The sequence below is a fragment of the Salvia hispanica genome, chromosome 2 (genome assembly GCF_023119035.1).
Source record: "Salvia hispanica cultivar TCC Black 2014 chromosome 2, UniMelb_Shisp_WGS_1.0, whole genome shotgun sequence".
Taxonomy (NCBI): Eukaryota; Viridiplantae; Streptophyta; class Magnoliopsida; order Lamiales; family Lamiaceae; genus Salvia; species Salvia hispanica.
Window position 1 is genome coordinate 11,185,731 of NC_062966.1, and position 25,519 is coordinate 11,211,249.

General features: G+C 33.7%; 1 protein-coding gene and 1 long non-coding RNA gene across 5 annotated transcripts; both read left to right on the top strand.

Annotated features, from left to right (window-relative positions):
• The first annotated feature begins 5,547 nt into the window (after window positions 1-5,547).
• LOC125204985 lies at window positions 5,548-8,903 on the top strand. Of its 3 annotated transcripts, XR_007173686.1 has the most exons (7): window positions 5,548-5,704; window positions 5,810-6,033; window positions 6,253-6,404; window positions 7,000-7,108; window positions 7,630-7,871; window positions 7,956-8,002; window positions 8,509-8,903. It is a non-coding gene; the product is annotated as an uncharacterized LOC125204985 (long non-coding RNA). The 3 variants fall into 3 exon arrangements; XR_007173684.1 differs by lacking the exon at window positions 6,253-6,404; XR_007173685.1 differs by lacking the exon at window positions 6,253-6,404 and having other exon boundaries at window positions 5,901-6,033.
• Window positions 8,904-19,324: 10,421 nt separating this feature from the next.
• On the top strand, window positions 19,325-24,703 carry LOC125205471. Of its 2 annotated transcripts, none has more exons than XM_048104422.1 (7): window positions 19,325-20,220; window positions 20,748-20,952; window positions 21,042-21,106; window positions 21,187-22,825; window positions 22,917-23,119; window positions 23,254-23,437; window positions 23,516-24,703. In XM_048104422.1, exons 2-7 carry the CDS (start codon window positions 20,802-20,804, stop codon window positions 24,154-24,156), a joined length of 2,883 nt encoding a protein of 960 aa, XP_047960379.1. In that variant the 5' UTR covers window positions 19,325-20,220; window positions 20,748-20,801; the 3' UTR covers window positions 24,157-24,703. The 2 variants fall into 2 exon arrangements, with proteins under 2 accessions (XP_047960379.1, XP_047960378.1); XM_048104421.1 differs by having other exon boundaries at window positions 19,327-20,220; window positions 22,911-23,119.
• The last annotated feature ends 816 nt before the right edge of the window (window positions 24,704-25,519 follow it).

The window sequence follows — 25,519 nt, forward strand, 5'->3', positions numbered from 1 at the left end:
TCATTATTTTGTAAGAATACTGTTTCGTAAGTAGCATTTTGAAGTGGAAATATAAAATAGAAAAAGCTCATTTAATTCAATTGAAGTGGAGTACAAATTTTTTTAATTATGCGTTGAAAATTAGACATCAATTAACACAATCAAATGCTACTACATAGTAGTACAAGAGAAGAAGGTTGCTTACAATTCCTAAAAATGGTTCGGCTATTCCATTTTCCTATATATTAAACCCCACATATTTCGGACTAAGCATAGATTCTAATTGAAAAACATATGTTTTACTCTTCTAACTATTGATTATCTCAATACCAATTCTTATCAAGTCTAAAGTATTACTAATGTTTTTTTATTATTATTAAGAATAAAGTGTTTAGAGTCAATAAAGAGAGGCAAGCAAGAAAGTATACGAAAACAATGAAAAACCGACAATCAACGCACTGGAACTAAGAGAGCCATAGTAAGGTCATACGTATACCGTACCACAACAACACAATCAATAACTCAACAAACAAGACACTAGAAACCCAAAAATGACTAGCAAAGAAGAGCACACACAACTGGAGACTTGACTAAATATTATTAGTGATGGGATGGGATCCCCTGTTGTGGTAAAATGCACAGCGGGATACTGCGCAGATCACACATTCCATTAATTTTACATACTTGTAGTATTACTTTTATCCATTTTAAAGATGAACGGTTTGGCCAATCCCTTACCGTGGGAGTGAAAATTTAAGCACCATCTTCACCCAATACCCAAGACGCCATAAAAGTAGTATTCCATCTGTCCCACAAGAATATGCATTTTTTTCCTTTTTAGTCCGTCCCATAAAAATATGCACTTTCTAATTTTGGAAACTCTTTTCTCTCTAATGAGGTGAGACTCATTCTCCACTAACAATACTTCAAGTACTTTTTCTCTTTACCTCCTTTTTACTTTACCAATTTTACATTAAAATTCGTGTCGAACCCAAAGTATATATTCTTTGGAGCAGAGGGAAATGATGCATCGAAACATAATATCAATTACGGTTGACGTTGGAGATGTTTGGCTCATCACATGAGGAATTATAATTGTTATGAATTTCTATTCTTTTGTGGGATGTGACAACTGCTCTAAAAAATAGAGTTAAAATTGAAAATTGGGCTCAGCTAACTGCTTGAGATCACCTACAATTTTTCCTACACCACCCCCTACTCCACCCCTCATAAACATAAAATATGATAGTGGGCCCATTACTTATGTTTGTGAGAGGTGGAGTAGAGAGTGTTGTAGGAAAAGTTGTAGGTAATAGAAGTCTCATTTGAATTTGACACAAATTTTAAGAAATGTAAAAGAAATTTGGTGAAAAAAAGACACTGGAATTCGAATCCTATTTTATATATTACTAGTTTTATAATAATATATGAGTGAGTATTACCATTTACAGAATATTCCAATCAAAGTTCTAAAGTGGGACAAAGAGTTGGTACATCACTTCAACGAATAGAATAGGGCATTTGCCCTTCTTGCCAAAATGCTAGATCTATCCATGTCCGTGAATAGGATGGTGTGACAAAGTCATCTGATCTGGTTGGATAAAAGTTTCTATTAGAGTGCGAACTTCGTACTCATCTCACCGAATAAATTTGAAAAAACAGAAATAAATAATTATTTATCTTATATGATTCAATATATTTCATTATAAGCCCAGTCTAATGGATACATTTGCTATTGGTCACGATAGCTCATGTAAATTAAATGAGGCGAAATATAAAATAGAAATTTGAATAAAATGGATAGAGCAATGTATCGTTTTAGGAGATGGATCAAATATAGTGGACGTTTAAAAAACGTACTACTAATTTGAGTGGTACGGAAAGAGGAATATTCCATATAACTTTAAAAAAAAACTTAATTGACCTAAACTGCTTTGTTATCATTAAGATTTAAAAAATAGTTATGTTTTATTATAATTATTACTATTAGTATTAGTTTTAGAAGAACAAAAGAAGAAGAAGAAGAAATAAATCAAATGAGATAATTTAGATAAAATTATTTATTGGTAAAAAGATGGTGGCTATAGAATATATTAAAGTGTAAAGTCGGCAAAAAGAGCTATCTTTAATTTTTCGACAGAATAATAGCATGATCATTTTAAATTTTAAGAGCATCCGCAGTGGTGCTTAGGCCAGCCATAGGCCAGCCATTCTCTCCTCTGCCACGTCAAGCAATACTAAAAAAATCACCTGCCACGTCAGATTTAGGCCAGCCATAGACCAGCCATAGGCCAGCCGCAATAAAAATAATTCAAAATATACTACATTTACGGAATTAAAATTGCGATATACGGAATTAAATTTACGACACATATACGGGAAAAATAATCCATTCCATTAAAAAAAAAAAGTACAAAGATTTTTAAAAAAAAGTACATGATTTTTTTTTAAAAAAAAGGGCTTCAACACCCGAGCCCCGCCACTCTCTACTCCTCATCGCCGTCGCCGTCGCCCGCCCTCGTCGCCGCTGCCGCCACCCGTGGTATCCCGAGCCCACCCCCCGTGACCTCGCGATCTCTAAATCAAGCACGCATGCTCTCGAGCATCTCGTAAAGAAACCTCTTCTCCGTGGGGTCAGTGGCGTTCTTCCACTCTCGGAAGACCTGTAACATCCGAGCCCGCGTTTGGTTACGCGAATGGAGAGTGTACTCAAGTGGGGCGGCCGGGAGGGCGGAGGACCTGGACCTCGCGGGGCGATAGGGGGGATCCACCCCGCGCACCCGCCGCGCCCGCTTCGTCCAACCGGACGGGGGCGACCAGTAAATGAAGGAGGAGATGGAAACTCCTCAGCATCCAGGGGGAGGTCGCGGGATCCGCCGCATTGCTGCGCTGTAGTCGCCGCTATAGTTAAGTCGCAAGCTTCTTCGGCCACCCAGCGTCGCACCCCGCTCGGAACTTCTCGGAGTCCTTCGGCAACAAGAAGCACTCCCTTAAGGTGAACTCCTTATACTTCCCCTCCAACGGGGAACTGACTCGCGGCTATCCTCCAAGGCGTCGTCCGGGCCCGCCCACTTCCGAGCCTGACGAGGGCGTTGGCGCACAAATTCCGCAAAACGGCCCACCGCGGCCCCCGGTGCGCTTCCACCCCTTCCGGACCTCCTCGTTCTTGTCAAGTCCTTCCCGTGCGGCGGTACGGTTCTTATAGGCAGCCCCGATCTTCGCCCACATGTTGACGACCTCCGCCGGTTGTCTCGCAACCAGCTGGATCGTCGCACACCTCCAACCACCCCTTGGTCACCGGGGCGGCGTACTCATCCTCCGTCCACTTCCCCTTCGGCCGGTGGCGATGAGGCTGCGATGACTCCGCCGACCGCCTTGCCCTTCTTCCCCTTCCCCTCGTCTTCTTCCTCGGCGCGGCCGGCGTCGGTCGAACGGGGAGTCTCATCGTCCCCGAGATCGATCCCCATATCATGCAATGACAAAGGTCATCGCTTGTGGAGAACCGCGTCTCCACCGAGGTCGACGTGTGAGACGAAGCCGTCCAAAAATCAAGCGAGGGCCCGACCATTGCGGATGCTCTAAACTAAGAGACTCGACGATTGGCAATCGTGGAGATGTAGTTACAAAAAGTAGATACTAGAAAAAAGGATGATTCCCTTGAAAATGAACTTTGAGCCAATTTTGATGTGTTTCAAATCTTTTAAAATATAAATAAGGAGTAAATTATAAACTCTGAATTTTTCTCCTCCTTTTAACTGATGGTAGTATTTATCGATGTATGATTCATATACAGTAATATAATTAATTTAGACGTACTAATGTGACCACATCGTGTTAAAGTTATTATATGGCCAAATTTATAATAAACCATTGACATTAGATTTTGACATCTCTTTATCTTCCTAGTAATCGTACCTTTCCATTATCTAAATGATGTATTACTTGAACTTTTTGATGACGTCAAGAATCAAGAAAATTTTTTATCGATCAATTCCATTTTTTAAAAATCTTTACGCGTTTCTGGAGACAGGATAAAATATTTAATTTGGTTTTCAATAGACAATTATGCAATAAAATAGATAGTCACTATCACGAAGTATTTTTTTATTAGCTTAAAACTGACAAATAATAGTGAGTTTTTGTGCAATATATATAGTGGCAAACAAAATGAAATAACATCTTTGCAAAGTTGAATTAAATTTCTTATGAAAACTGAAAACCATAATATTTATTCATTAAAACCTGATAAATAGTAGTAAATATTTCCATTTTGAATAAAATCCACATGTGTGGATGTAAGAGTCGTATTCTAACAAAAAGAGTTCGAACGTATGAGTCTATGAGTAATATTCTGGCTATTTAATGGTCGATAGATCCCGTAATAAATTGATAAATTCATACCAAATTTATTAGTAAAAACATATACTCCATTATTTATTTGGTTACAAGGTCAAGACTCAAGACCATTGGTGAATATATAAAAAAATGAGCCGGTCCTCTCAAAATAGAGGAATATTCCATTGTCCATAAAAGATTCTCCTCTACTAAATCGTCGTCGGCCTGCTTTAATTATTTGCTGGCTTTTCATAGTGTAAATACACGCTAACTCAAATAAATAATTCATCACATTTTACTACTACTACTATTAGTCTATTACTTTAGAGATACAAACTTCTATTGTTCAGTAAACACGAAATGTAATCTCTCCTATCCATCTCACGAAAATAATCTCTTTTTTGAATGATCTAAAATTTTATAAAGCAGTGTGTTAAGTGAAAAGTAAAAGAATAATAAAATAGAGAGAATTTTTCATTTTAAAAAATGTAGCATCATATTCGTTAAGACAAAAAATGGTTTATCTAGAACTGAATGAATACTTTTTAAAAAAACAAGATCTTTTAAGAAAGTCGTATAATTTCATTTTGATTTATCTGTAAAATTGGTCCCCTTCAATTTTTCATAACATGAACAATTATTTTTTCTTCTTTCTCTCTCCTAATTATTCAAATTCACCTCTTTTTTTCTCTCTTCTAATTATTCAAATTCACTTACCATTACTTGATATATAATTTTCTACAATTTATAAAGGTTGCTTCAAGAAATTGGGATCTAAGATTGGTTCAAAAGTAATCACTACAATAATTATCTGAATTCATTGATTGTGATATGTACCAATAGACATACCTGCCAATCTCGCTATTTTGGTACATAGTCCATTATGTTTTGTTTAATTTTTAATTTTTTAAAATTAATGTTGGAGTAACTGCAGTCTATATATACGAAGTTTTTTACACTATACATACGAATCTGACATGACCTTTAAATTTAATTCATTTACCAATAAAAAACATTAGGCATTGATTGATTATTAGCAACAACAAAAAATTTGTGAAAAGAGAAATTAGTAGTGTACTCCTCAAATGTTCATATTAATTGCAAGAAGTAGCCCAACTAAAAGCCCATATCTAAAACAATAAATTGTGGGTCCAACATTTCAACCCAACTTCTCAATATATAAAATCCCAATATAACTTCTTTTCCCTCCTCTAGGCTCTACCCACACTACATTTCAAACACTCTCTGCAAAAATTTGATTGAGTGGAAATTGGTTTGATCTCGAAATTCCGAATTTTTAATCTCAACAGATTTGAAACCTCGATTTTTAGCCGAAGTTGGATTTGCGGCCGCAGCTCAGCTCCATCTCTGTATATCCTCCTCAATCTAGGTTTGTTCCTTTTTCAGTCTGTGAGTTTTAGAACCATTTTTTTATATTTTAATGACAAGATATGTAATTAATGTACGTCTTCATGATGAATATTCTGTGACAAAGTCAGTGAAGCTGTTAATAAAAATTAGTGAATGTTGCTCGGATGTTGATTTTTCGCCCTGTTGGTTGGCATACATTGAATTGACTCAATAAGGAGATCGAGTGGGGTTTCCAGTGGATTAGAGTCTTCTTCGATCCCAGACGGCTTCACAGCTTCGGCCACAACAACCTCAGCTGAGTTTCTTCAGTTTTCATACAATTCTCAAGATGAAATTATGACTAATGAGGTGGTGATGCATACGATGTTTCTTGGTGTTTCAGTCTTTACCAATATATATGCATGTTGTAACGTATAGTTACATTTAGTTGTGTGGGTTAATTCATAATTTTAAAGAGGATACTCTCTCTGAGATAGTTTATAGTCAGTGTTCCTCCTTCAGTTATTTCGCCTTTGTTAGCTTTATTCTTGCTGATCCTGCTAAGTTTCACCTGAATCGAAAATATAGAAAATGCAATCTCATGATAGAATGAGTTCAGCGAGGAGGACAAGCTGCTTGCCTTTAACTTTTAAGTGAATCTGCACGAGAGGAGAATCAGATGATTGTATCTACAACATCCAACCACTTGAGGTGCAAGTGGTCTAGTCAAGAACACAAATGTAACACTTGCACCTTGACTGTTAATTGCAGCCTGGAGGTAGAAATATTTTGAGGCGAAATTCTACTTTGGGAGAGATCTACCATTGAGCTTCCCAATATGGAAAGCTCTTTTTTTAAAAGCCAAGTTTGTGAGAGACGCATAAGACTCATGCATGAGCATGATGCATCTTTCATAGAGACCCATTAGGCTCATGCGTCTCACTTGAATAGAATCGGGAATCAGAAGCAATAGAAGAACAAGCAGATGAAAGACGCATCATGCTCATGCATGAGGCTCATGCGTCTTTCACAAACTTGGATTTTAAAAAAAGAGCTCAATGGTAGAATGCTCCCAATGTAGTATTTTGCCAATAATTGGCTGTCTGAAGCATTCTTTAGTAGTTTAAAATATTTTATCGAGAAGTTTTCCTAGAGTAACAAGTCAGCATAACTCCATGAATATCTGAACTACTGTAATTTTGAATTTTAGGTGGATCTTTCTAGGAAACAAAGTTAAAGCAATTCTTAGTTAGATTAGTAATGATGCGTGTAACGGATAGAAAAATTCATCCTCATCTTGTAAGAAAGGGTTTCTGAACTTCTTCTTATAAACAGGTCATTTAACGAAGAGCTCTAACACAGAATTGGAACGATAAAAAATTCATTGAGCAGGCTTGGACTGATCTTGGACTCTGTTCAGGGTGACATCATGCAAGTAAACAAGGTAACTCTCTCCGTCCCATTGAAGATGACCCACTTTCCTTTTTGGTTTGTCCCAACCAAGATGACCCATTACCAAAAATGGAAATACATTTATCTCTACTTTATTCACTCTCTCTTACTTTACTCTCTCCACTTAACACACAAAATAAAGTTGCATAAAATCCCATGCCACCCAAGGAAGGGTTCATCTTCCTTGGGACGGAGGGAGTACAAAAGAATTAGCAGTATAGAGTAAGTATACCAGATCTCCTCTAGTTGATGTAGAAACAAAATGATTGCATGTTCAATATTTTATTCAGAGAAAAATCGATAAGTTTCCTACTCCTCTAAATTCTAGAAATTTTGAATGCCTCGACTCCAACTGATTGTCTAAGAGCTACCTTATCAGTAGTTAAGTAAATTGTCATAGTGATAGCTTCACTTTCTGGAATTCGATAAAGGATAAATAATGGGATTTACTAAGCCAGGTACCTTATTAACCATCAGCTTGTAATCCATTACTTGTTTGTGCTGCTTGTCCAGCAAAAGATATGAGGCAGAAATTGAATTCCCATGATGAAACTCACTGCAGCTGGTGGTGGGATGTTTCAGAAGGCTCTCACACAAATCTGTGTTTTATAAAGGGCATGCCATTGGCTTTAGAACATGTTAAATTGTGATTAAACAGGTCAACGGACAAGAAGCCATCAAAAGTGGCCTGGACACGGGCTTGAAATCTCTGTCTGATCAACTCAACAGGGTCTAAAGCACTCCACTCTGAAACTGTAAGTCCTTGAAATATTCATCCAGTGCTTTAGATATCTTAAATTGCTATTAGAAACTTCTACATCTACATTATGCTTGCGTAGGCTGTCGCCTGTCACCCTTCTCATCAAGAAGTTCAGTTTCCAGACAAGTATGTATCAAGGTTCTTTTAATTGGAGTATCAAGTTCATATTATGCTTTATTGTCTCCAAATGCCAGTGGGTTGAATTTATAGGAAAATTAGAGTTCGTACTGTTCTTCTGGACCATAAATTTTGTGTTTTCGTCCCAACAGTCTCCTAGTGAAAATGGTGCCATGACATGAGCAAATAAGTGTCCTTCGACTCATTACAAAGCTCAAATAACATTTCAATGTGAGCATAAAGTAGACAGAATGCTTGAACAATAGATAAATTAAGTAGAAGCTGGCCTTAGTTTCTTATTGAGTCTCAACATGCCTGTTTCAACTTAAAGAGGTACTTTTGCTCACTCTTTTCACTTGGCACTCAACGAATATATCACAGTCTGGATCCCTGTGTTAGTTTGTGTCTGGATTATAATAGTACCTGTTTTAAATCCTCTCTTTGATTCATTTCCTTATTTCTTTACAAACTTGCTTCCATATTTCCTACGGACTGTATGTTTTCCTTGGTTGCAGTACAACAAGGCAATTAAAAACATGGCAAACAACTCTATTACCACCAAAGGCAAAATTGGGAGGCTGGACGTGTCAAAATGAGAACTTTTCGATGTTCGCACCTGATTCCAAGTGTGACTTCTTGTTTTTGTTAGAAACAGATAAATATTCAATAGAGGAAGTAAAAAAATGATACTGCACGAATCCTCAGCAAGCCAGGAGGAGGAGAAAAAGAAAATATTGCAACACCATTATCATAAATTGAAGGTATTCCGTTGCTATCAGACAGTTGTCATTTTGAGCTCATAAAATTATCCATTGCAAAATGAAACTCTAATAGTACTAACTAAATCACTAAAGTGATTTCCTCCTATCTCTCTAGATAACCATGTCATTTTGTGGAGCCATTAACTGAAATTTTCATCTCATTTGTGCTAGTGTGGTTGTTTAGGTAAGAATGTTGAAGGAGCTCAGATAATGTCGTTAGAGTCCAAGATATTTCTGACATGCCATTTTGAGTTGGTTTGTATCAGGTTGACCTAATAACGATATGAACTCGACAGTACATGACAACCATACGAAATGATCTAGATATGTTGAAGAGGACATAACATAATCCAAATTCTAATCAATAAACAAAAATTATATAAAAAAAAAGGAATACGGAGTAGTTTTTTTCTATTAACGGGTCTGTACCCAACCCAGATCTATATATCGAGTCTTATTTGGTCGGCCCAACAAGGATTTGAATATGAATACTTGACATTGACCCTAGTTTGATCTTTTCTTCAATGATAACAAATGCTCCGGTGAACTCAAATCATTTGTGTACAAAAAGTTATTTGTCGAATCTTAGAGTAATGGTATAGTTTTCAATTCATCAAAGAATTGATTCTTTCATCTCTAATTTAATGTTAACCCTTGCTAAGATAATAGAGCAAATGTGCCCTGAGAAGTGAGAAACACACACGCGTTGTGATTTTATTTTCTGGAAAAGCACAATTCTTTCCTATCTACTAGTATTTGAATATAGGCAAGTCAAATGAATGTTGCAAATGCCACGTCCATGTTAGGCTAGATCATGACCTTGGCCTCTTTTTTCCAGCTTCTGCAATGTGCTGCTAGGTGCAGTAAATTTGGGAACACATCTGACTTTGATACAAGGTCATTGTTACTACTTAATTGGGATGTGGTGAATTAATAGTAGTAATTTATAGAGTATCATATTCATGGGTCTTATTGACACTGATAATTCCAGGATCTCGATTTTATTATTGCTTATTATGTACGATAATGGGATTAGTTTTCGATGAGAAAGAGCGCACTTGGTTTTCCCCAACTCCAATCGATCACAGCATGAATTTGTCCGACTTGATATTGAAGACTTATAATATATGTATACACACATTACTTTAGGTCTTTGAGTTCAATGATTAAGCTTAACCTATTCTGTAATATATTCCATCTCGGACTATACTAATTTTTTATTCATTACAATCCGATTTTTGTATCATTCTAAAAGGAAGGAAAATCTTGTCTTAGAATTTTGATCAAATGATTCGTTTGCAAATACGCTCGGGGACCACATGTTGGTCATATCTATACATGCTTATTTCTTTCTTATTACCAAATATTGTTCAAATAGAAGAATACAGGTTGACCCATTTATTAGCATCGATTATTATTACTATTATTATTAATTTATCATCATATAAGGATGCAGACTAGTTTTTAGAGAACACCCTAGCTATATAGTAAGTGGTATTTTTATTCATTCAGTAGAGAATTTATTTATACTTTCTTTTCATTGAAGTTATATAAGTATATAAAAAAATCACCACAAAGTTCTTAAATATGGAAACTATATAAAGTAAAATAAACTTCATGCTCTCTAATTTGTTTAAATCAATTTTAGAATATTTAAGCAGGCTTCTAGACTAATAGTGTCGGCCGAAGTAGGTTGGTTTCCATTATTGCACCCGTATATTTTATAGGATTAAATTACTATATTATGACGAGTCATTTCTAATCTTCCAACTCATTATAGAATCCATTTGTTTGCTACCAAAAATATCGCTTTACATAGTCGATGTGGTTATGATCCTCCCTATGATTATCGGTTTTGATGCAACTACAATATTACTATTATCTATAACATACATAGTGGGCTTTGAGTCATTTTCAAGGCAGAGAGTGTCCAATTATCCTCTTAACTTTCGCTTTCATATATTAGCCCCCACCAACTTAGTTTAGTCTTCCTTTCAATAATTACTTCTTGTTTTCCTGGGCTTTGAATATAACGTTTAGTTTAAAAAACAAGGTTGGTTTGGTCATAAATGACAATTGTGGATAATTAACATTCTTTCAAACCTCTACTTTTCTCTTTACAATTTAACTTTTGACATTTTTTCATGTTCTTTGTCGGTTTGAAAAGACAATTGTCAATTCTTCCGCACAGCCGAAATCACATTTCTAATTATTTTCTATCTCAGGTTATGCATTTGTAACTTGCTTAAAAAAAGAAAATAACTAGTATTTCATGTGGTTCAATTCGTGAGTACCTAAATTCGCATTTTCTAGTGGTTTAAGGGTCTCGAGTCGTGAGGAATTATCTATAGATGTATGTGACCTAATTTGATGATTAAATCTCATCAAATTACATGTGACTAATTTACTCTATAGTTTATAGTTTATACTGATATGAATGTTTGATTCCATGTTATGCAAAAAATATTTGGCACTCTCAATTAATCATTTCATGTGCTTGAATTGACGTAACTGTCAACTCATCTAGTGTAGATAACTTGATTAAGTTAATAAATGATTAAAATTTCATCGAGAGTTGGTAATTTCAATTCCCTAGTGTGTAAAAATGATTTTTGATTTTTTAGTTCTATAATATTGAATTTGAAGGGCTAAACAAATTTTTATGAAAATTGACTTTGAACTTTTCCAATCTATAGGTGCTGAAGATCCATGTATTCAACCTTTTGTTCCTTTATCTATTCCCACAGGTTTACTTTCTTAACATTTTATAATCGTATAAGTAATATAGATGCTACCTAAATTATGGAATATTGTAGGTCTGTTAGTTGATGATGGACCAACCTAAATCTACTATGAAATAGATAGGGGGTGTTTGGTTTAATTTATAAGCCTTACGCATAAGACTAAAATTATCCAAAATGTATGATCTTTATAAGATGTGGCTCAAACTCTACAGTAATAAAAAAAATATTTTTTGGAGCAAGATACTAAACTCACAGAGAATCTACAACATATTGGTAGAACAAGATCATGTTTTTAATATATCACCTCTGAATGACTCATTACCTGATTTTTTAAGAACTCAATATAAATTTGTGGGGAAGGGTTAAAAAGAAATCAATACAGCCAAACACCCCCTATGCACCACAAATCACAATCTGTTCCTCCAAACTCAAGCTACAATAAATTATACTCCTAATCAACAAATTGTCTCAAGGTTAGCTTATTGAATAAGTTGTTCGACCAATCAGACTTGCCACAAGTAGTTAAAATGTTGGACATGAAACATAGTAGTAACTTTTATTTTCCTCATTTTATTATCTTTTTTTTTTTAATTTTGGGGGCTGCTAGAAACTCGTTAATATGTCAAACCAATATTGGATTGCATGTGTGTGGGGATAAATAGGTTGGTGGCGGTTATGATTAAATTTCAGACATTAATGAGTGCAATTGCTTTGTTGTGGACTTGTGGGCATAGTGAATTTCTCTCCCTCCCTCTCCTTCATATGTTGTTATCTCTTCCAACTTTTATAATCTATCTTTTCCACTCTTCATTTACACTCAACAAAAAAAAGGAAAAAGGATGGATAGATTTTGGTTTCAATGAAGGCATTCATCATCTCTTAGCTTTTCCCCTTTTTCTTTTACCCTCCATATTTGTTTTGGGTATTCATATTCTCATTTCCCCTTTTCTATTTAGGTAGTATATGGCATAGTCACATAAACAATTATAATTGTATACTACTCTACATTATTACATATTATTACATGATGAATTTTTTAATGTAAAGTCCTTTGTGGCACAGTCTTTACGTTTAAATTTACACACCCATCCAAAAAAATTACATGACAAAGTTACGCATCAATGTACATTAAAGATGATATTTTATGTTTAATTACCTTAGTTAATGTAATGTGTACCACAATTAATGCCATATTATTAGCATGTTAGGTTTGGGCGTTTTTGTTAATGCAAAAAGAGGTTTATCTCATGGTGTGCGAACAAATACAAATATATACTATTAAAAATATGAGTAGTGATTTAGAGACCTAATGCCTTTATGCCATAATACCCCTATGTCACTTTGCCATAACTATATTTTATATTGTGACTAATTTACCCTAATATCATATTAAATGGATATCTACAATTAAGAAAAATTAAAATCAAACTAAATACCTTGTCTGAATGCATGTGCATTAATTAGAGATAAACTTGAATCATGCATTAAAGTTATAAATGGATTTCAAAATATTAATTCAGATTATAAATTTATCATTACAGTGTATTAATTAACACATTATACAACTAAAGTATTATATTTAACTATAAAATAATTCGATAACTTAATATAGTAGTACTACCATTCTTTCATAGCTTGTTCTTTTATTTAAATATTCTAAAATATACAACAATGAAATCAATTATTTTAGTATATATAAAAAAAATTTAAAACATTTTTCTTATTCAAATTTGAATTGTATAATAAAATAATATAGTTACTATGATTAAGCATTTTTTGCGTTATCGTATTTTTGTGTTATTTCTATAGCTTTTGTTACAAATAATATATTTTTTTTAATTTTAATTGACTAGTACTAGTAAGACTCTGTCACTCAAATTAAGAATCTAAAGAAATCAAAATTTTGGAACGAATATTCAAAATTTAATTTGTTGCTGATATAGTGAATAAATAAAGAACTCTAATATTTTTTTAAAGAAAAAGATAAAATATTAACTGCATATCTTTAAATATACCTTTAAAATGCTAAGTAGATGAACGAAGAAACATGTGATTATTTTTTTTATCGAGGTTTGATGGTAATGTTTCAAAATTTTAAAAATTACATAAATAAAAATTATGAAAAACAAAAAATTATAATTATAATATTCTTAGAATCAAAACCGTATTGCTCAATTAGCATCAATATATTATATATCAAATTTAATTTTTCGTACGTTATAGTGAATTGAACTAATAATTCTAGTAAACTTTTTGCATCTATAAAAATTTTATTTTTTTATAAAGAAATTATTGTGAATAATAAGTAGTAACAAACAGAATAATTTCATGAATATTGAAAATTATTTCAATTTAATTGTAAATTAATTATCAATAATTTTATCAATATTTTGATTTATTACAGCTTATTAAAATTTGACAAAAAAATTTAATACTTCATTGTGCTAATTATTCTTGAATAATTATTCGATCATCTCATCTAAAGTCAATAAGGTCTAGTTTGATACGTCTTTTATTCACCTGTTAAACATACTATTAATTTAATAAAATTACAATATTTAAAATTATAAAATATGACTTTAAATAAATGTAACAAAAATAATAAATATTAAAAAAGATCATGCATCGCAAATGTGTAGGTCCCACATAGTCAAAACAAAATTATACACTCATTATTAGTTCCATATCCTTAAATAACTAAGTAAATTAATGTAAAGGTAATAAAGTATATACACAAAATATAAATTTCTTCAAAAATAAAATTCAATGTACAATTACTATTTTAACCTCATTATGGCATTATGGCTTGAAGACATTATGTCTCAAAAACATTTTCCTAAAACATTATATCTTAAAGACATTATGTCTCAGAAACATTTAACAGTGACGTTACACCAACACTACAATACATAGCAAATTTTAGTATTACCACCACTACAACTAGCACCCATCGTAGTAGTATTAAATATTGCACCATTAACATTATTGCAACGCTGCAGTCTGTGATTAATTAAATGTCCACGCAATAGGACAACAATTTTGTTGTTTTTTTAAATATATACTTACAAAATTATAAAACTCGTGGAGTTGAATAGGTGAATTTACAGATGTATCCGTACAGAAAGAAAGACGTGGAATACAAATCATATTTCTGATTTCACGCGTTATAATCGAAGAAGCTGCATTTAATACTAATACTGATATGATAAGGTATTGTCCACATGAACTCATTATATGTTGAAAATTATACTATCCTCGTGTGAGAGGAGAGAATCCTTAAGATAGTGAAACAATCTTCAACAAACATTGTCCCCATCCCAACACTTCATTTATTTCATCAAAGTGTCATAGTTTGTAGGGCTAGATGTCTCATTACTTCAATAAATTTCCATAATTTCTGGTTTGGTGGTTTGCAATACCAACCAATATCACCCAACTTGCAAGACTAGTGTTTGTGTTGTAGTCATAAGATAAGATGTTAGAATTGACATTTATCAATCAAAAGGGCATCACCTTAATGCTTATCTACCATGTCATGTCCTTCAACACATTGAGCTAGCTAGTTTAACTTATACTAACATTCATATCCAATTAATTTTTCACCTACTAATTACTCAATACCAATATTTTCCATCAATTGTTTTCAAAAAACTTTTACAACAGTATTAATAAACTTTGCAAGACATAGGTGTTTACTTCTAAATCAAACTAAACATCCACGTTTTATTGTCCATTACTTTGATCTACACATTCGACAAATATCTTCCCAACCTAATGCATTATTAGTACTCCTACTATATATATCCCATACATTTATGCATGTGAGTGACAATCGACATATTGTGCATTTGATTGTTTTATGTTGATCTTGTTATATTATTAATTTATACTATAAAACCAACGCTAGTGGGTTCAACTCTCCATATTAATTCTTACTTCCAAATATCTGTAATATATGTATAATAAAACATAAAAATGCCAAAATTTAGAATTGATGGGCGTTGGAACATGTATCTAAATCTATACTGCAAACTTCTGGCCTTATTGTAAATAGTAATACTATATAACTCCCACCAAAAAGAGTACGTATATCTTTGAACACTCCTCTCAAACCAAAAGAAAATACTGGAGTACTAGTATTTCTTGGCCTCTGACAAATAATTTTTTTTTCTATTTATGCTCGTCTACTAAAATTAGTCTATATATATTTAATAATTATGGTAAATTTCTTTCTAATAAGTTGAGTCATTTTGTAGTATAGTAATAAAATTTCAACTGTATTATTATTATTTTTCTCTTTCAATTATTAAAATAAATGATGTTACAGTTTTTTTTGGATGACTATATCAAACATATATCAGATATCATTATTAGTTTATTACATAATTATGTAAACGATTATCCAAATAGGCAAGAAAAATTAGTACTCCTTGTATAGTACTATTAATAAATTTAATCAACAATATTTAGCAATAACAATTAATGATCGATGAAGTATTTTAAAAGATCATATCGTAAATGTAATAAAATGATTTATAAAATAACTGATTGCATGTCATTCAGTTAGATACTGACCTGCTCCAAACATCATTGGTAACTCCAAAAAACTAGAAAAATTGTGCTATTTTTCAGAGCAGTTTTATTGTTTTTATTTCGTGATTCGTTTTTCACGAGCTTACTGCAGAAATTCATTTGCTCTCTGGCCCTTCCTTTCTTTTCTTGGTGATTACATGCTGGAATTGTTCTGAGAATGTCTGAATATATTCGGTTGTTCTAAAATTAATAAAAGTTTCAACAAGAGATATATGTTAATTATGGGGAGTGATCAATTGCTACCTCATCATTTAATTGCTAACTACAACTAATTTAAGGCTATAGGATTTTAGAAAACGTGTGGTCTACAATTTGCCACGTGTAATTTTCGTTTTTATTAATAAAATCAAAAAAGATAAAAAAAAACGCAAAATTAGGGTTTTAGATGAAAATGTCAATATAGTGTTTCGGAAATATCAACACAATGCTTTGAGAATGTCAACACGATGCTTTAAGAATGTTAACCCATTGCTTATATTGACATTCTACATGTATTATATTGACATATTTTATATAGTATGTTGACATTTCTGCTTTACGAAAAAATTGAAAAATTTTCGATTTTTTTTTCAAATTTTGACGTCGGAACATATGCATATATGATATCGTTGGAATCCTTATAAAATTATCTTTAATTTGATATATGTTATATGAATTTAAAGTTTTGGGATTTCTTTTAAAAGTTAGTTATAACTAAACATGTAGTTAATTGATATCAATACCCCTATTGATATTTTATGGAATTAATCCTATGGCTTTATTATGTTTTTTGTTGATCGTATTGATATTTCTTGGTTAATGATCTAGGCCCTTAATTTGAATATCTAATGGCTATTATTTAGTTGTAGTTAGCAATTAGGTATTGAGTTAGCAATATAACACTCCCCTGTTAATTGTTATATTATATTTTTTGCATGTTCTAAAAAAACAAATAAAAAAATAAAGAAACCATAAAAAATGTAGGTAAATGTTTTAGCGTAAGTAAGTTTACTCTTATAAAATTATCACTGACCTTTATTTCTCTTCCTTTATTTGTCGAACAAATAATGAAATGTATTGATGATACCGTAACTTAATGCTTATTACTACTAATCAATTCGCTATAAAAAAAACAATAATTTGAAGTAATTCAATAATTTACTAAAATAATCAATTTATGTCTATAAATAAAACAACAGCTAAACAATTTAAACCAAACAACATGCATTATGATGGAGGGCTGACGACTTAATTATTAAGTAAACAAATTTAAAACTCTCAACTTAAAAAATAAATGACATAGTAACAATACTCTTTTAGCACATACTCCACTATTCACTAGTGGAAACAGATAATAAGTATTGCAGATTTCCATACCTACCCTGTGAATTTTTTAAGCTAACTTTCCAAATCCCAAGTAATTATTTATATGTAAATGCTGCACCCTGCATCAATAGATCAATATATTTTAAAACACAGTATTCTTATAAGTATTATTCCAAATGGTGTTTTATTTGCTTTCGTAAACCTCATGAATATGTATTCTTATAAGTATTATACCAAATGGTGTTTTATTTGCTTTCGTAAAACTTTTGTTTCGTATACACTATTACATGAATAGTAGTATATAGAGTACTCCAAGATTTGAAAGGCAGAGGTTGTCTATATACTATATCAATATTATGCTATATAAATAAGATGATTTTATTGTTATATTAATCAAATTAAACTATACCATCTAAGATTAATAAATATCATATTATGTTTAGATAATTTTCACTTTAATTTCTACACGACTGCAAGACCCAATTGCCCTAATGAAATACCTTACCAACGAGCACTTGCAACCCAAATACTAATACAAATTAGTAACGTGTGATTCGGAGACTTAGAGTTAATAATTTTAATTTTTGCACTTTTTCTAGCAATTTCTGAAATAATATAGTACGAATTAATATCCCCAAAAGGACCAACAAATTCCAATTGAAATAAATTATCCCCACGCCACTCCCACTGTAAAAACAAACACTAGTAGTACTAATATATCGAAAAAATATTTCAATCTATATTAATTTCATGAATCACTACAATTAATGTACATAAAAGGAGAGAGAAAAATTAGTGTTCGTGTACAAAACCATGGGCTCTAATTAGGGAGGCCTAGGAGGGTAGATAGGGAGAAATAAATTTAAATACTGCAACATGGAGTAACAATTTATTTAACAGTTTTACTACTACTATTTACCATAGTATATATATTGTGGTCCTACACACAGCATATAATAGTATGACAAATGAGTCATTCACTCTACAGCAAACAAGAAGACAACTAGAACACTTGGTAGTATCCTTTCAATTTCAACGCAAGCTTCCAAATTTCATACATGACTAAAATCTTCATATCCTCCAAAATTGCAATCTTGAACAACAACATAAAAACATTCAACAGTTATTTGTGTTTTTCTGTGTTTCAGAGATGGACTGCACCTATTTTCGTACACGTTGAAATATTTTAAATGCACTATATGTGAGATCCAATGCAAAGTAACTAAACGAAATGGTAAAAATATGGAGTAAATGATGAATTTTGACAAAAATTGATTTAATTTAATAAAGTTCATAGCTTACAATTTGTAGCAAATTATACATGATTTTATTTCGACCGAAATAATGGAGAAATGGTAAACATTTACTTCAAATTGAATGATGAAGACATTATTGAAGCCTTTTCCAAATATCGTCAAAGAATGCATTTAGCAATCAATCAGTAGTAATTCAGTATTACAAGCCATATATTGACGACGCTGAGATTTGTGGGTGATTGTAAGGAAAAATAAATATTGTAGTGCAATTAATTAAAGGATTGTGAATAAATGCAAAAGAATTGTTATAGTTTACTGATTTGAGAAATTCAAGTAAAAAGATGGAATTACATTGAAACGTAATTATTGTTGCATTTCCCATTGGAAGAATATGGATTTTTTGGTTTTTATCCACAGTCAAGCATTTTTATGGGAAACTATATGTCATTATGCTTCTTTAAAGTAGTCAAATTCAAGATATATTATCTAATAAAGTATCATAATTTTCACTATTATTATTAGAAAATTCCATGATCATTATAAAATTAAAAATAAAACATAAATGATTTTCTTCAAACACGAAATAAATGATTTAGTAACTTGCAGTTTTTTTAGTAAAGTAATTACAGATGTGAAAATAGCATTTGGAATTTAATATAAATACTCCTTAATCAGCAATGGCAAAATCACCTTATTTTGTTCATAAAATATCAGAGCATTGAATTCTCACTCTCTCCCTCCTTTTTTACATCGCCATCAGCATAATTGTCTCTCTCCTCTCTCCCTTTCAAACACACAAACGCAGGCACGCACCATTATTTACACTTTCCAACCATTCCCATATTTCTTTTCCTTTCTTTATATCTGTGTTTACAGTCTTTAATTGCTGCCCCACACATAAGTTTTTGGTTCCAATTTCTTAACAAGTGGGTGGGTGATTTTTCCCTGTGGCTCTCCCTTTTTGGTCGGTGTGGAATTTGATACTCTTCCGCCCCAGCAATCAACCCCTTCACTTTCTCCTTCACCCTCCAACTTTTCTGTTGTAAATACCTGTCAAAGATAGGATTTTTGTTTCTGGGCTTTTGGAATTGTAAAAAAAAAAAGGATTTTTTGTGGGGTTTTGATATCTTTTAATCGAATAATCCCATCTCCGTTGGTGTTTTCCATATGGGGCTAATCCAGAGTTTTGTGTGAAAATAAATATTTTTCCAGACTTTGATTTTGGTGTAGAAAACTGAGGCTGTTTGATCAGGGAAATCGAATATCGTTATAAAGGCAAAATCTTTGCTTGATTGAGTGAGCAGTCGTGTGAAATTGTCATCATCTAACCTCGAAGGCAAGGTTAGATGAGTTTACGATTTTTGTTTGTGGATCAGCAGCATTCCAGGAAATAGTTGTTTCGTTCAAGGGAAGACCACATTGCCATTACCATAACCAATTTTTACTTTTCCAAGCTGATAAAGAGAGAGGAAAAAAGGCTACAGTGATTTGGGGTTTTGTCTTAAATCAGACAACAGGTGTTTGGTAGATTCTACTGAAACCACATTGGGGTGGGCTGCTTGTTTCAGGTAATAATAAATCCTATACTCATCAGTTTTATTTGTTAACTATCCATTCTTTCCTTAATTTGCTTGTTCTACTTTTGCCATAAAAAACATCTTGATTTAGATGCTGAGAATTTGTTCTTGAACATCTCTCTCTCTCTCTCTTATTCCCCCTTATCTAAATAATCAGTATGCTTGAACTGCAATTCAGAGATTGCATGTCTCTCTCATTCTCATTCTTCGAAGTTGTATTGTATGGTAAATCTTGATTAACCTATGAGGCTATGACTGAATCATGAATCTTGATCAAATGGATTATTGGATCCAATTACTGTTCAAATCCTTCTCATTTTAACATTATGTTTCAACTATTTATGAATCCTTATTGAATACTTTGAGGGCTTAGTTACAATCGGTCTAGTTTCGATCTCAACTAAGGGTATTGTGTATTCGGGAATGTGTAGGTGCTTGATCTTATTCTTGAGCAGTGAAGCATTTTTTTGGTTTTGCTTTCGACTAATAAATTGATTTCCTATCGGCTTAACTTGCAGTTAGAGGGGGATAAGTAGTGAATGTGAAGTACTGAGAACTAGAGGGAATTCATTATGGCGAAAAAATCACAGAGGCGCCTTTTGAGACATGAAAGAGGCCAGGCAGGTTGCATATCGGGTTTAATTAGCATATTTCACTTCCGCCATGGGCGATCCACCAAACGCTTGCTTTCAGATAGAAGCCGTATGAACAAGCAAGTAGTTGGTAAGAGCTTTCATAGAATTTTTCTTACATGCCAGCTTGATGTTTCATAGACTGATTTTTGGGATTTTAACTTCTTAATGGGTTTCTAGGTGGTGATTATTCGGGAAACCATCCCGTTATACTTGATCCGACTGAAAAATGCGAAAGCATCAAGGTATGTGGTTCTGTCTGATGTCTGGCTTGTAATTTGAGTGTTTGTTTTCTTTATCATAACAATATTCTGTAATGAAACAGGTCGATGGTGAAGGTAATATGCCTCTGCTTGATGCTGCTAAAACGAGCGTGAAGGAACTCATGGAAGAAGAGATGTGTAATGAGTCCGGAAACCTTAAAGATTCTGCTATGAATTTGGAACATTGTAACTCAAATAACGGAAATCCTCTCAAAAAACGTCAAAAGAAAAGAAGCAGAAGCCGCATCAAGTCTAGTGATCTGGATGTCACTGAGCTGGGCACCTCTGAACACCTGACGCCCGAGAACGGTAACCAGGTTCAAGAGCAAAGGTCAGATTATCTCGATCTGGAAATGATAATGGAAGAGTTGGCACAGATCAACCAGAGTAATGCAAATGGCTCGAAGTATGACCTTTGTGGTGATCATGATATACCATCTGGTCAGACTGTTAACGTCATTGAAGAAAAGTTGGTTGCAGCTGTAATAGTGCTTGCAGAGCAGCGGCTGGACTGCGGTAAGCATTTTGGGGAAGACGGGAATAGTTGTTGCTCGAAAGAGTTCATGGATGCTCTGAAAACATTGAGTGTGAATAAGGGCTTGCTGTTGAAGCAACTAAAGGATCCAAACTCGAAACTGGTTAAACATGTGCAGAATTTAGAGGATGCTCGATTAAGCAGAGATGCAATAACCAATTTGCTGCCAGCATCCAATTTGTCTGAGGATAAAGCGGGAAAATTAAAGTGTGATGAGTCCAGCAGCCATAAACACCGAAATTTCTTCCGGAGACGGACCAAGTCGCTGGAGAGCTACCCTGTAATAGGGGATAAAGATGTTCAGAATCATAATAAAATTGTCATACTGAAACCTGGGCAAGCAGGGGCATATAGCCCTCAAATTGATGCCAGAGTTAGCAGCCTTCGTTTGCAGTCTCCTGACATGGACAATAAGGTTCAGAACGATAGAAATACATCCCAGTTCTCTTTTACTGAAATAAAAAGGAAACTCAGGCATGCAATAGGGAAGGAACGACAAGGAGTCACTCCTGATAGAGTTAATGTCAAACTGAGTCCTAAGCTACAAAATAGCAATAATGGTGACAAAAGCAGTACAGGAGAAAATCTTTTCTGGAGTTCTCCAAATAGGAACCATTTCTATACTGAAAGATTTTTGACATCTTCTCCTAGCTTGAAGAAGGGTGAACCAGTTAGAAATTTGAAGGATGGGAGTTCAGTGGTCGCGAACGAAACCAGCCAATATTCAAGACTAGGGGGATCTAACATCTATGTAGAGGCTAAAAAGCATCTCTCTGAGATGCTGAATAATGGAGGTGAAACCCCCGAGTCGGTAACTCGGCAGTTGCCAAAGTCCCTTGGTAGAATCCTCTCTCTTCCTGAGTATAATAATGGTACCCCTTGCTGCAGCCCTAGAAAATACGGTGATGATATCTTAATAACGACCCAGCTCAGATTGTCTCCTCGTGCCATGGGTAGGAGTGATTTGAGTGGTCTTTTGCAAGAGAACCTTAACAATCATCTGAGTCCGAGAAAGCAACATTTGGATAGTCAGCCAGTCAGCTCTAGTAGCAACTGCAAAGACAAGATACAGTCTCTGGATACGAGTGATAAGATCACACTCAGTGATGATCAAGAACATTCCATTGAAATTCAATCTGTCAATGAAATTACTTTAGATCATGAAGGTAATAAATCTCATCTATTTTGTGAAACGTACTTTTGAAGGTGGTCAACTATTTGATCTCACTAAAGGAATTGTTCTTTTTATAGTAACAGCTCAAAGCTTGCCTGGAGTAGTTGCAGACATTGAGGAAATGGCTGAATCAAAACATGAGGAAGAGGAAAAGATCATTACTAATTCATCTGAATCATCTAATGATTTGATTGGTGGAGATATTGACAATGAAGATGCTAGAGAAGTAGACAACACACAAGTTCCTTCTCAGTTATCGGCAGACTGTTCTTCATGCTCCAATTTGGTGAGTCTTCACTATTTCATTCATTTTAACTCGGAATATGAGGGTCGAGTCCTGAATCCATGTTGCTTTTCTTTTCTGGTGTTCCCTAACTCAGAATATCTTTTCATGTTTACATTTGTTTTGATGTTACCCAGCCTTTATCTGGCGAAGATCAATCCCCGTCATCACCAGAGTCCCCTCCAAGCGGTTCAGTAAGTGCTGAAAATGATGATTCTGACTGCGCAATGTACAAATTGGAGCGACCCAGTCCGATATCTGTTCTTGAGCCATTATTCACAGATGATGACGTCAGCCCTGCAAGCACCACATCTCAACCAGGTTAGATTGTGGATAAATAACCGAAACAGCCTTATGTTTATCTCTCATACTGAAAATATAATCTTCTGTTATATTTAGTTGTCAGAGAAATCCAGCCACGTCATATCCATTTTGAAGAACAATCTTTTGCTAGTGACCAAGGAGTTTGTACAAGAATTTCTCTCGAGGATGAGGAATCTGCGTTTGAGTATGTGGAAGCTGTGCTGCTGGGCTCTGGTTTAAACTGGGATGAATTTCTCTTGAGATGGATTTCTATGCATGAGATCCTTGACTCGTCATTATTTGATGAAGTCGAATTATTCTCTAGCCGACCCCAACATGATCAGAAACTCCTTTTCGACTGTGCCAATGCAGCTTTAAGTGAGGTGTGTGAGAAATACTTCGGATGCTTTTCAGGGATATCCCATGTCAAAATGAATAACCAAGTGGCCCCAAGAGGAATGGACCTGATCCATGAGATATGGCAACTTGTCGAATGGCATCTGCTTCAGCTTCCACAGCCTCACTCTCTCGAACAGCTTGTCAAAGCAGACTTGGTGAGATCCAGAAAATGGATGGTCCTCCAATCGGATGTCGAGTTTATTGTTTCAGAGATGGGGGAGACCATTTTCACAGAACTGGTGGAGGAAACGGTACTGATCTTTTTGGATGACACATTGGAGTGTGAGTTTGCATTGCTCCAAAATGAATCCGATGCCATTGAGGCCACCTACTTGTAGAGTGAGGAGAATCGTGGACTAAATCGGTTTCAAGCTGATATCTTGTATACCTGGAAGACGAGGGGCGTCCCCCAACCAGTCACATAATCCCCAGGAATCATGACGAAGGTCTGAAACGTCTAGCTTCGACATAAACCAATAAATCTCACAGATGGCTAGTATTTCTTAGTACAGTAGAGTCTTGTGTCATTTTTTTCGTGTTAGGAATCACAAAGAATGGACAGTTTCACCACCCGAAGGCGTCCAGAGGTACTTGTAGGAAGACATTTAGCTTCGTTTGATGCCATAAGCCCGTTTTTATTTCAGGTTCAGCGGGGTCTAACCTCATAATAGAAAAAATCAAGGTTTGTGATGTATGATCCTAGAATAATACAGTAAGGCTTCTGCATATTTGGTGTGTGCAGAAAATCCTCCACATGTTTGTAGTTTTGTGTTGCACATAGGTGTTTGGTTTGTAAAGAAACATGGTTGTGTTTACTCCTCTTCTGATGTTATCATACTCACTCTGTAATGTGACTTGTGCAATAGATGTCTTCGTTTTACGCCATCACGTCTGTTGTGCTCGTCTTTTTGAGAATCATCGGTCATCCGATTGTTCTTATGATGCTTCTTTTTAAGTCACATTCCGCCTTTTCAATATCTTTTTTGTTTTGATATTATTAACTTAGCATCTGTTATGAAAAATAAAACTAAAACTTTAAAGGTCATTTAGTAAAACAATCTGTTGTAAGGTGAAATGCTCAGTCAAAATGCATGATCACATCTGGACTTTTATCATACACCTTGCAGTCGATTTGGAAAATCGAACTCCAAAAATAAGTCTGGTTTGCACATTTCTGGTATACAATAAAAAAAGTGTATATCACCGGATATATATGGACAAACACTTAATTATAATTTAGGTACTTATGCACTATTTTCAGACTTTTTTGCTATTTTTTTTTTACTTTTTAGTTATAAGGGATATTTTAGTCCTCGTGTTTAATATTTCTCTCTTATCATTTCTCTCGCTTTTCCTATTTTCTTCTCTTACTTATATTTTTTATTTAATTTATTATTCATCTCTCCCATTTTCTATATATTCTTAATTTAATTTAGTTTAACAATAAATAATCAATACACGTCAACTTAAATATATTTTTAATTTGATATGCATTACTTTAAAAATATTATAATTAAAGATAATTATCAACATTTTCTAATTTTTTTTATTGAAATATGTTTTTGCACAAAATTGAAGCCAGTGAGCTTAAATAAATATTACTCTTATACAAGAAGGAAATTTATTTATGATACATTCTAAGAATATTGTGCGTATTTAATCACTATTAAAATAACGAAAATTATACACATTTATGTGCAT

Bases quoted from the DNA above. Each gene is read 5' to 3' on its own strand.
- LOC125205471 (XM_048104421.1), top strand. From the start codon at position 20,802: ATGGCGAAAAAATCACAGAGGCGCCTTTTGAGACATGAAAGAGGCCAG. The intron at 23,120-23,253 runs GTGAGTCTTCAC...GATGTTACCCAG, and splicing joins GTTCTTCATGCTCCAATTTG to CCTTTATCTGGCGAAGATCA. The intron at 23,438-23,515 runs GTTAGATTGTGG...TGTTATATTTAG, and splicing joins AAGCACCACATCTCAACCAG to TTGTCAGAGAAATCCAGCCA.